Genomic DNA, 12793 nt, shown 5'->3' with positions numbered 1-12793 from the left:
CAGCTCAGATGAAATCAAAGGACCTGCGGCAATTCAAAGGAGCAGAGAATTCTTCCCATTGTATTCAAACAATGGGGGAACAGTTTTTAACTGTTTATTAACATTAACAAATAAGCACTTCATTTTCGAAGGAGGAAAATTGGATTAAATGAATCATCCAACATCTAGTCCTGTAGAGATAAATGACATTACATGATTCTTGTACAATCATGTAAAGCAATACCTGTAGCTGCGTTGCAAGGAGCAGTTTTGGACAGGCTGGGTTTACATATGGTAATATAACTAGTGATGATACTTTATACTTACTTAACACCTTTCATCACAAAGCACATTATCAAACATTAGTGATTTGAGCCTTATAACATGTCTGTAGAAGGCTGGTATACCATTGTAGAGATTGCACAAAGAGATTAAATGGCTTGGGTTAGGCCACACAGCGAGTGAGCAGCAGAGCCAAAAGGAAAGCGTGAGTGTTGGCTTCCAGCCCCGTGCTCCAACTACTGGACTTCGCTTCCTTAATACTTAATTCCCATATTGCTTCTCTAACAGAGCTACTGAAACTTGTGGGTGTAGTATCAAACCGGTTGTGTTTCTCCCTCCTAGCTCCTTTATGATGTCACAAAATCCTGTAATTACATTTCTACGTGTCTCATTTTACGGGTTGCCCCAGGTCGCCGAGCCCTGGTGGGGGATCAGCCTGACATTGTGTTGCTCCTATCCCGTCTTCAGTACACAATTGCTGGCGGCGGCAGCGGCGGCTGCTGCTGCTGCTGCTGCTCTCTGCTCGCTTTCGTCATGGCCTCAGTGTTATGCCCTCAGCTCTGCTGTGTGAGTGGCTGGGCCATTCTGTGCTTAAATAATCCCAGCTATATGCTAGCTAATGTGAAACAGATGTCTCCCACGCACCGGCGAGAGCTTTCTGTCCTGCTGCTCCCGTAGTTTCTCACGGGCAGCCAGACGCCCAGGTAACCGACACCGGCTACCCGCGGCCTGCCTCCGGCGCCGTTCGCCCGGTGCCTCCGCGGGTGCGCAGCCGAGGCGGGGTGTGTGTGGGGGGTGGGCAGCGGGCCGTCCCGGCGGAGCGGCTCCCCGCGCATCTCGGCGACGGGTGGCGCGGGGGCCCTCCCGCTGCCCGGCGTGGCCCAGGGGGAGCCCCCCACGCCGCAGCAGGGCAGGCTGCCCCGCGGGCCGGGCGAGCCGAGCCGGGCCGGGCCGGGCGCCGCGGGTTCCGTTTCCTGTGCGTGGGGCAACCGCGGCGTGCGAGCCCCGCGCCGCTCGGCGGGCGCTGGGGGAGCTGTGTGAGACAGCGTTCGCCAGGCCAGCACGCCGCTAGTGAAATGAGGGGCGAAAATCAAACGCGGGGAAGGGGAAAAGGTAGGAAGTGCCGAAGAAAGAAAGTCCTGCATGTTGCCCCTTTGTACTATAGAAACCGGGGGTGTGACTGACTCCCCAAACCACCTCCGCGGCGGGGATGCCACCCAATGGCCGCCCCCGCGCTGCGCAGAGCTCCTCCCTCTGCCGGTGGCTGAGCGAGACCTTCAGGGAAACTGCCCGGGCTGCTGCCGGCTGTGACATATAAAGGCTGTTAGCAGCTCCTGTGGCCAGAAGCTTCAAAACCAGCAGAGTTTTGTTCTTTGGGGGTTTATAATAAGAGACACTCCTTCAGAAAGGCTCATATCATCATATAGGAGAGTGCTATATGTACTGGGAGAACAATAGCCTGTATTTTTTTTTTCTTTGCTTTCCTTTTTTTCTTGGTATTGTCCAGAGGTAAGCCATTCAGCTCAGTAAGTTTGCTTTGCATGCAGTTTTATCAATGTTCATCACATTTTGCTGAAGTTAAGATTTGAATGCTATTTCTAAGATGTCCTGCTTTCATGCTTCATGTGTTGTCTTTTGCCTACTAGTTTATCTGTGCCACATTGTGTCAAAACAATCCATGCATATGGGATAGGCATAGCCTAGGGTGTCTTTTTAATTTTCAGTGGAAAACACGCTGTGAGGTTTTTTTGCAGTCTCGTGGTTCAAGATTTAATAGTGTGGTTTATGGACTGATCTGGTGTGATAGCACTGTCACTATTTCAGGAATACTCCTAGCTCTAATCATGTAATTAATGGTATAATGATACTTCTTTTAGTGTATTTGTAGTAAGACCATAACATTTCATGTGGTTATTGAAAATTGCTTAGAAACATGTGTTCTGACTGTATTGGTTTTATGACTGAGCTGATAGAATAATTTTTCTGATCACAGCCTGCCAGTTCACTTTGTCTTCCTACCCAGATGTACAGAATCACATCTTTGACATCTTCTCTTCTACAGATTGGTTTCCTACTGCCCTAACTTAAAGCAGAGTACTTCTGTGGCCTGTCTTTCTCCTTTGGCCTCAAAATGACAGTAATCACTGCAATCAGTTGTGCTTTCTTATTTTCCATTCTCTGTGAAACAAGTGCATTAGTGTTACCCAACTCCAGTGACCTACTCCTGTCAGACAATAATTTTACTGACATTGAGACGGCTTTGGCAGCTCATCTGGACTCTGCAAAAATTCCCAAAGCTAGGCGGAAGCGCTACATTTCGCAGAATGACATGATTGCCATTCTTGATTATCATAATCAAGTCAGAGGCAAAGTCTTCCCACCTGCTTCAAACATGGAATACATGGTAAGTGAACTTTGTTTATCTCAGAATAAAACAAACTGTAAGTCAGTGATTTCATTTTCTTAAACAAATTGTGAGTGTTTAGTTAAGTAGATAAATGATTTTAAATTATTATTGATTACTAGGATGTTCTTTCCTGAATTTTTTAAAGTTGCATTAACTTAAGCAAGCAAAAGCTAAATACTGAACTCTCAACCTTTTACTTGCCCTGTTGAATTTTAATTTCCATGAGTAGTCCCAATGAAGCTTCTGGGACCCAAGAAACGAAGCTGTGAGTTAACGCTTGTGGGCCTGAGGAATAGTATGTGATCACCTGTGTTTAAAGTGCTAAGCATTAGTAGCCCTGTTGCTTTTATGGAGTACACTGAAAGTCATTGATGAAATGTATGCAAAAGGGTAGCCAATGACCATTTCTAGTTTTTTTCATATATACTGCTTTTGGAGACTGTATGGTAAAGTGGTGTTTGCAAAGTAATTCATCTGGTGCACTGTTTTTCTCATGCTCATGTGTTTTACTTGTGGCATATTGTTTGTGCGCACCTGATACGTTTATTTTTCCATCAAATACAATGCTGCTTTTAAATGTTTCTCTAGTGTGTAGGATTTTGTTGTGCTCAAAATGTTTTGTTTGTGGCAGGCACCTTTTCCCCTCATTGGCAAATACTCATTATGTGAATTATCTGTTCCTGCAGGTATGAGAGATGTTATTCATTCACTGTGATTTCATACTTGGCACTACTAGCTAAAGCAGTGTGGTTGCTATTTTGTGTTCCAACTTTGAATGCATGCATGCTGAGGACCTCTAATGTTAAACATAGGTTGGCCAAACAGATTTTTTTTTTTTGCCTCCTAAGTAAGGTACTCACACTGTTTTGAAAGCACAGACAAGTTGTGTCAGCACCATAATATCTGCTTACAGTCACAGAGTTTCTTATATGACAAGAGATTTAAGAGGTTTGAGAAACAGGACACCATCAACTTGACATAAAAAGGGGGTAACAGTAATTAAAAACTCCTCTTTTTTTAGCAGCTAATGGCTAACAAGTCAGTCATCTTTCTGTCGCAGATGTTACCTAAATCTGGATTTGATCATATAATCTGTTTAGCACATCCCAGCAGCACCTCAAAATGCTGAGTGCTCTCAAAACACTGCAGGATGAAGACCTGTTGCCATACCATAGGCTGAGTTTGAAGTTTGGTTAAGTGGAAAGGTCAGAGACAGAAAAAACAGAGAGGTCAGAAGTCAAGCTCACTCATCGTTTTCATTGCTGGGCTCTCCACTGAAGTTTCCTTTGATTCTGCATAAATAAACTTTATTTTAATGTCTGAGGGAATGGCAGCCTACCATGCCCATCCTTGACTTGTGTGTTTTAGAAATGTGCTCCTGCAGTTTGCTTAAGTGAAGCCAGCACCCTGTCATATTCTCAAGAGTGTTGTAAGTGCAATGTTCTTAGCCTGTTCAATAAAAAACAACTTCAATAGAGAAAGCAAGCTTCCTTGATTAAATCTAATTTAATGCACTCGTATGCATAAACTGCCAAGATTTTACCTATATTGGTCAGGTATTCAGTGTTGCTCTGCAACAGCACTATGCAAGAGTTGGTACAAAATCAAGACTGAAGCCATGCTCTTTACAGCTTAGATGCTATTCTTTTCCTTGCCCTTCTTACTATTGCTTTTACCAGTACCAACCAGCCATAGGATGTAGCTGTGTTCCTGTCAGCATCTGTCCCATCAGTACTCTCAAGGGCAAGGTCTAAGGCTTTCTTTCATGTTTTGTTTCCCAGTCTGAAAGTACTTTGGGACTTCATACTGCAGAATTCAGAGCAGCACCTGAAGCTACATAGGTAATGATCCAAAGCACCACTTGAACTTGGATGCCCAAGTGGCAGGCAACCCCTTTGCCACCTTTGCAACTCTTTCAGAGTTTAGTCAGTCTGTGCGCGTCCCATGTAACTTTACAGAGCAAAAAAACCAACAACCAGTAAGCAACATCGTACATAGCTTGCTCTGACATCTGCTTTGTAGCCATGGCAGCATCTATTTAAAGTTTTACCTGTGTGGCTACAGAAAGGTTTTGGTAGGAAGGTCTTGAAGTTAACATGGTGCTGTAAGCCATACCAGAACTGGGGACCCCTGTATCAGTAATGCCCACTTGAATTTACTTAGTCCGTTCTTCAGTCTCTGTGTAGCTTCAGTGTATGGCACCGTATCTGTTGTGTCTTACGGGGACATAAGGTTGCTGCTGTTATATATAAAAGATGTGTCACTCTACTCATTTTCATAAATAAGACAATCGCATTGTTACCAGCAGACAACATGCACTGTGCCTGAAAAAAAACTTACAGAGTATGTGTGTCTGTCTTGAATACTATGGAAAGCTGCAGTGGTAGTGGTGAAAGTGGCCTTTCCCATTTCTCCTAATGATGACTAAAAAGGATGTCACATGTAGAGAGCTGGAATTACTTACAGATGCAGTAGATTGTGGAAATCTCTTGTAAGTGTGTTGAAGCAGAGAAGGACTAAGCAGTTTGGAAGTAGAAGAAAAAGATGTTTTCTCATCTTTGTCCACAGTCCTATTAAATTGTGTTTTATTCTTTTTTCGTAATTCTGTTGGGAACTCTGTTCTTCTCATGAATTGCTGTATCACATTCTCACTTCTATACAGTTCCATTTGCTTTTTCTTCTCTACTGGTAAGAACTCAGGTTCCTGTGATTCCAGTTTCCCACACCTAACCTTTTGGGGGGCTTTTCTCCTGGACATACTCTGTTACTTCCCCTGATGCAGTCTGCTTCTCACGCATTTAGTGCTTTGAACTCCTTGGACTATTCTGTCTGCTCTTACTGTCTGGAGTTTGGGTGGTATAGAACTTTGGATGAGGGGTCTCAAAGAATGGCTTTGAATGCACATGTGTTAGGCAGGGGAGGTTCAGATCAACACTGCAGTAACAGAGCCCGGGCAGTGTTTTAATTCTCTTTGAGAGAGGTGGGTCGAAGTGCTGCTCCAGCCTGTTGTATGCAGTCCCCAGTGAGTGTGGATAGCTGGGGAGCCAAAAGCACTGCCGAGAGGCATTGTTTTGCTGTCAGTCCCTAGTGAAAGAACTGGTGTGTCTTACGTCAGACTTTGGGAAATTTTTCTCTTGGCACATTAGCACCCTATGTGTCAGACTTTAAAGCAGTCCTCCTTTTGGTTCTGGTTCTGGTACTGATGATGGCTTCAGTTGGAAGTTTTTCTGCAAGTACAAAACTACAGTCAGTGTGTGTGTGAAGGACAGTGAAAGAGAAACAAGAACTTTCAGGCCTATAATGCAGAGGTAATGACATCTTTAAATTTGAGTCTTAGGACATCCTTCATTCTTTCTCATTCTAAGACTGTCATTCTCCTGTCTTTACTTGTGCTCTAAAACCTGATACCTTACCTGCAGAAAGAAAGATGACACCATACTTTTGACCTGGCAGAGGGTGAAAATCATCCATTTGGCTTTGTATATTTTTTTTCTGGAGAACACAGAAAGATTCCATAAAATGAATGATTTAGAAAAAGTGAGGTGTAGAATTGCCTGCAGCTCTCTAGTTTGAAAGGTATGAAATCTGCAAATGCAGTTGAAGTCTGTGAACAAACAAATCCCTTTCTCTGAATACTAATTCTGTACTACAGAGGCCTGTGGTGCCTTTCTGGAACATCTCATCTACTTGGTAGGCCAGTAAAGATTTGCAGTATGTTGTCAATTGAAATTTGAGTCTCATAAAACATGCCATTTAGTATGCATTGGTACTATCTTTAGGCTCCCAAAAACATTCATTAATGAAATATCTTTTTGTATGAGAATCAAATGTTATTTTTACCTTCCCTACAATCATTCCTATTTGAGGCCAGTTCCTTAAAAGTTTGTGTTGTAGCCTTTGTTGTAACCCACATCACTGTGTGCGTGCAAAACCTGGTGGAGTAGGTACTTACGTACAGGCATGCTTTTTGCAGTTTGCACGTACCAAAAAGGAGTAACTCTGATATAGCTGGGCCTTAATGAGCATTTAACATTGTCTCCATGGCATTCCTCTAGGCAAAGAGGGAAAATCCATTCCAGTTAAGAGCACTCTAAGGTGATCTGAAAACTTGTTAAAGAGCTAGACTGAAAGAGGAGCTGTGAGCAGTTCACAGCTGGCTCTGCAAGGATGCACCTGAGCCCAGTGCTGATCAACGTAGTCATGAGCAGACTGGCAGGTCTGAAGTATAATAGATGGGGCAGGACTGCACACTCAAAAACATGAAGCTGAATGTTTGTGGAATGCTGCCTGAAGATTTTAAGAGCAGAAAAACGCTCTAGATAAACTTGACCCTGCTTATGTATAGAAAATGTTCTGATACAGTTTCAGGTCTTTTTTGTTCAGATTGCATAAATGCGCTTTTATATTTGGGAAAATCTGCCCCTTGTTGAACATGTCACTTTGTAGGACTCAGAATAAAAGATTGCCAGACTAGCCTGAAATGGGTTAGTTTGGATACCCAGTTATTTCATGGCAACGTAAAGGTAGTTTCTCATGAGCCGCTAGCAGAGGAACTGGGAGGGAATGGAGAAACAGAGCCTATTAATTTGTAGTAAATCCTCATGAAAGACTGTGATAAAATGGACAAAGGAAATGAACTATTGTTCTAAAAGAAAAGTAATTGTGTTGCAAAAGAAGCTCTTGGTAGTTGTATGAGGGAGTCCATGTGAGTCATGGGGGAGATCTGCGCACTCCGTATGGCCCAGGAGTGACCCTCTGCTGAGGTGATGACTTTGGAGACTTTGCTTCCTGTGCATGAACATCTGCAGACAACTTACAAAGTCAGGTCAGAGAAGCAAGAAAATAGCCCACTTGGTTGTCACAAATGTAAACAACGGCATTATTATTTCACTCCTAAATTTGAAAATCTTGATAAAACTTACTTGCTGTCAAGGTGATCTTAAAAACACTGTGCAATGTGTGACGTGTAAGACAAAATGAAAAAAAAAAAACCAACCTACTTCAAGTTATCCAAAGCCCTATTTAATACCTAAAGCCTTTTATATGGACATGGAAAAAGTGAGTTAGTTTGGTTTCCTCTTAAATGCAAAAGCATTTCTGATAAATAAGCTTCTCAACTTGTTTACCTATTTTTTGCTGTTGTCAGTGTGGTTTCTTACAGACCGTTCTAAATCTTAGAGAATATTTTGTTCTTGCGTTGTTTGCCCTGGCTCATCTACATGGTCCCACTGAAATCATCCATGTCTGTGAGTAAGGATTGCAGGGCTAGTTCCTTCAAGATTTATGTCTAATGAGTTGGATAGGATCTCTTAATTCATGTAATTTATCCCTGTCTTGTTGCAGGACTTCCTTCTGCTTTAAATACATATGGTTTTCATCTTGTCTACTCCTGAACACATATAGTGATGCTGTCTCAGTCACATCTCTTGGCAAATATTTTACCTTAGGAATAGAAATTATTTCCAAATGTCTAACCTAAATATTTCCCTCTAAAACTCAGATAATTAATCTTTTTATACACTTTTTCACTGCCCAGTAGAATTTATCTCCTTTTTCATTTCAAACATTACCCTTTGCATATTTACTGACAGTTTTTTTGGCATTAATTGAGATGCATGCTTGCATATAATCTTTCCGTAATTTCCATGTGCACGTCTTACAATACTTCTGCAGATTGGAGCAGATTACAGTTGCACTCAATTTACAGCTCCTTTGTTAAATCAGTGAACAGCACCCTTAAATGTCAAAGCAGATTAGGCCCATCATTTTAACTGTGCATGTTTAAAGACACAAGTGCCATAATGCAATGGAGAATTTACTCTAGAAGTTACTGGCAGCCTTCTTTTTCCATTGAATAGCCCTGTTATCTTAAATCCTGCATACACAGAGAAGGTTGCAGTAAAGTAATCAGATGATGAGTCAGGGTACAGAGATCTTAATCTGCTTTTCATAACGCCAGAGCACAAAGTAAATCTAAGTACAGTCCACGCCAGACTTCTGAGGGGAGAGAGATGGAGGAGTCTGGAGCTTTCGCAGTGTCGTCCACTTATCGCATTCTGCCATAGCTTCCAGATTGCTCTGTGCTGGGAATTCAGAAGGGAGGTGACAACAAATGAGAAGCGTTGCAATGGTGAAAGGTGTTCAGTGGTTCCAGTTTCTCCCTGCTACCACTTGTGTTTCTGTTCAGCCAACTGAGTATGTCCCTTCTGCCTGGTGCGCCTGCCAGCACCAGGAGTGTCTGAATATCACGGGCTAATGAATTCTGGACTATCAATCCTTTCAGAAAACGAGAAGGGTACAGAAACAAAGGATGTAGTTTATATGGTTACAGTTAGGGGTGTCTGCAGGACAGCTTTGAAAGGCAGCAGTCGTTTCACAGCATAGTCGGCCTTTTTCTGCAGTGGGAGCAAAACATGGCAACCAGCAGTAGGCTGAGAGAAAGCAAAAGCAGATGGAGCTTACATTCTCTTAATTTTGGCACAATAGTTACCTAGCTCTCTTGCCTCACAGGTGAGATTATCCACTTATCTATTTCATACTGTCAGTAATGCAGCACTGTACTAATCATTGGCTATCGGTGAGATGCAGGATGCTGCCCGCTGTTCTAGCAGTTTCATCTACAAAAGGCCAGGAAACTCCATTCTGTCTCAGTAACTAAACTGGTGTTCATCTACGGTCAAATCAAAGTGGATGCTAGCTATAAGAAGTATATCTCTTAAAAAGCCATCAGTTGTGTTCAGAGTGAACGACAGAAGACCTGTTCAAAAGTTGAACAGAAAGGACCTTTGCTGGAAAGCACTCCTTGAAAAATATGGAGAACTTCCCCCAAAAAGCTATTGTTGATAAATATACGTTGATAAAGCATGACTGTGATAAACTTGCTTTGGTATTAGAGCTCCTTTCCAAAGTTTTATGCATAAGAATTTTAAAACTTCCATCTTGATAGTGTTTTAGAAGAGAATATTTACATTATTTAAATTTAGTATTAGCAGAAAGCCTTCTAGGAGTTTAAGCAAACAAAAAACAACCTAGTAAAGTCTCAGATAGAAAAGCAACTTGCCCAGAGCCCTCAGAATTAGACATTCCTTTATTATTAAATGTAGCACCTCTTGAACTTCTTGGCTAAAAACAGAGACAGGGCATTTTTCACAAGAATCTTGATCCAAAGTACACAGTACTTCATTTCATACATGAATGGAGATGATAGTAATCTTAAGCCTCTAATCATTTTTATCCTCTTTCCATACCTGAAAAGAAAATCTGAAAAGAAGAATAGTCTGTCCAGGTCTGTGGAAATGTGTGACCTAAAGGCAGCAAAAGATGGAAACCCCAGGATAACCACTTCATAGGGTTTAGTACACAGAATGCTGTCTTCAGCACAGGCACCTCCACCTATGAACGTGTCTGCAGGTGCCCTGGGATGCGGTTTGAAGTCTATTTTAACTCAGCCAAGAATGAACTGGGTTTGCACCTCTATCTGTGCAGTGATATATGCTAATCTGCATCAAGAGAAAGAATCTTAAACTGAGCTTTCTTCTTCTGAGAATAAAGAACTATTGTTCTTATTCTTTATCCTGCAGAAAGAAGAAGCTATGTGTTTTCTTTTGTGTCATGCTGCCATGTCTTTCAGTTAGAGCTACTTGGAAAATAATAAGTATTTTCTTTGAAAACTTTTAAAGAAATTAAGAACATTTTTTGTTTTAAGGAAAAACTTCAGTGGTTAGTAACAAAAAAAAAGTTAAAAGTGTAGATTTTTTTTCATATAGAAGAGAAACAAAACACCACAAAAGAAATACATTTTTCATTCACATTTTGTGGTTGTGAGAAAAAGCAATTTGTTCTGATCACATTTAAAATGATAGAGGTCAGACACCTTCCTCTTTAGACTCATGACGAATTGTCAGGGTAACGTGGAGCTAGACAAAGTTTGGTCCTTTTTGTTACCACTTCTGAGATAAGCTCTTGCCAACTAAAATATGTCTTGCAGTAGGTTAGGAAAGCACTGAATATTTTAAGATACGTAGTTCTGATATTTAACTTTTCAAAAAGCTAAACAAATAATAGCATATCAGGGAAGCTTATTGTTATTAAATCTGACAGCTTACCAATTTTCTTTTTTTCTTATTGTTTAAAAGCCTGGTGCCAAACATGAAAAGAAGCGCGGACAACATTTAGAAGAAACAAATTGACTATTAGCAGCAGTCAAGCTTCAAATGTTAGCACTTTGAATTTGGACCAAATAGGCACCTAGGAATATAAATTTCTGTATAAAATATAGACTTGAATTTTCATAGGAATTTCTGGCAATGAGGTTTCTTGGACATCTGTCTGGTGATGCCCTGATTACTACAAGACAGACTTTCTAAAACTGAGCCCTTCAGAAGTGTGAATCAGATGTTTGGAGGTTTGGTTTTATGAGAGTAAATTGACTATGAAACATTGCACAGTTTTACTTTGAGTTGCAGTGGAGTATTGGACAAGCAGCTTGATGTATTAACCCTGTATTTATTTGCAAAAGAATGAGGTACAGAACTGCGATGCCCATCAAGATTTTTTTTCTCTGCAGGGCAGACTTCAGCAATTGTATGTGTAAACTTTCTACTTATTACCTAATGCATTTAAGAAAGGTCTTGCGCATGTGGTAGGCATGAATTACAGTGTGCACAGTAAAATTTCTAACAGGTGGCAGCTGAGAGCAAAAAGTATTCATATTCAGAGAGAGAGAGAGACAGCCTAGAGTCCAAATGATCTCAGAGCCCAAATAAATACATGATGTTTGCCAAATCTGTCTATAAATTCCAATGAGCTCATATGTTTTCATCACACAGTATGTATTGAAAAAAGTGAAGGCAAAGAGACGAGGCTCTTTCAGTCACTCTGCTGAAAAAGCATGCAGGTGAAAGGGCTGGTGGGTTGTTTTATTAAGCTTTGTGCCAGGTTTGGGATAGTGGACGTGGTGGGGGGTCCTACAGAAAGTATCTGAACCTGAAAATGCTACAGGTTTGGCTATACAGAAAAGAAGGGGAGAAGTTGCACAAGGGACTCCTGCATGGGATTTCTGAGACACGGCCACCACATGTGCAAGTGACACGGCCGGTGCAAGGCTGCATGGCTGAACGACCCGTGAGGACAAGACCTGCATGTTGGAGGGCAGCAGCCTACATCTGCTAATCCACTCTGGGGCTTGCACGAGCAGCTGTGGAGTGCAGCTGTGCAGATGGGCTGGACAAGTCAAATTTCATCCCTCAGCTTCCCAACGTTTTTTTCACAGGAAGAAACTGCTTGAATCAAAGTTTTCTTCTTTCCCGCTTGCTTCCATTCTGGAAGTAAGAGCTTCTGATCTTCAGCTGGGCAAACATGCGGAATTACAGGGCTAATGGGGAACAAAATCAGAAGTCTGAGGTAGAAAGGTGAATTTTTTGATTGGTCACTGCTAAAAGAAGGTCCTACTGGCCACCTTTCTGAGGTGTGCAGGAACGCACCATGGATTTGTTCTGAAGACACTAGTGTGAGTCCACAGTAAGCATATATGAATAACAAATAAGATGCCAAAACTGGAATACAGATTGCCACTTTGTATTACTGCAAAATGTAACTGTGTTGCCATGGAACTATATTCTTATTACGTATCCCCACATTTCATTTGCAATCTCATCACATAACTGCAGTTGTGTAAAGAAGGTGTGGAAAAGGAGAGTGCTTAAACCAGCATACTTCACTTGTTAGCTCTGGATTTGTGCTCAGACCTGTACCCGGTGCTTGTCACTCCAGCTGTATAGCTGCTGGCAGCCAGCTGAGGGGCTGGTCACACCATGGCTGTTGTGGCATTACTGGCAGCAGCCCTCACCTGATGGGCACTCAGGGAATTCTTAGGAGGGTACTGAGTGACCAGGATGTGTATGCTTTGCTTAAAGTACTTGTTTTACCACTAAGAAATATGCAGAATATTATCCTAGCTGATACATCATAGTAAAACCAAACCAGTAAAATACTGAGGGCTGCTGCTGGTGTTTAATATTTAGAGCAATGCTCTGCTGAAGTTCTCTTGTACTCATGCAAGTGAGGGGAGCTTTCTTGCTACTGGCAATAAGACTAAGCCAGTAAAGATCAGGGATTACGATGGCG

General features: G+C 41.8%; 1 protein-coding gene across 2 annotated transcripts in view; it reads left to right on the top strand.

Moving 5' to 3' along the window:
* The first annotated feature begins 899 nt into the window (after positions 1-899).
* The window catches only part of PI15 (peptidase inhibitor 15), a 29278-nt gene continuing 17384 nt past the window's right edge, over positions 900-12793 (top strand). The window contains exons 1-2 of one of the 2 annotated variants that reach the window (XM_056332942.1): positions 900-965; positions 2324-2665. In XM_056332942.1, coding sequence (XP_056188917.1) covers positions 2393-2665 — 273 coding nt within the window. In that variant the 5' untranslated portion in view covers positions 900-965; positions 2324-2392. Of the gene's footprint in view, positions 966-1574; positions 1771-2323; positions 2666-12793 lie in introns of those variants that run through there. The other variant, XM_056332941.1, reaches the window with a different exon arrangement.

Source organism: Falco biarmicus, chromosome 3, assembly GCF_023638135.1.
Source record: "Falco biarmicus isolate bFalBia1 chromosome 3, bFalBia1.pri, whole genome shotgun sequence".
Classification (NCBI taxonomy): Eukaryota; Metazoa; Chordata; class Aves; order Falconiformes; family Falconidae; genus Falco; species Falco biarmicus.
This window is presented reverse-complemented; position numbering and strand designations above follow the sequence as displayed.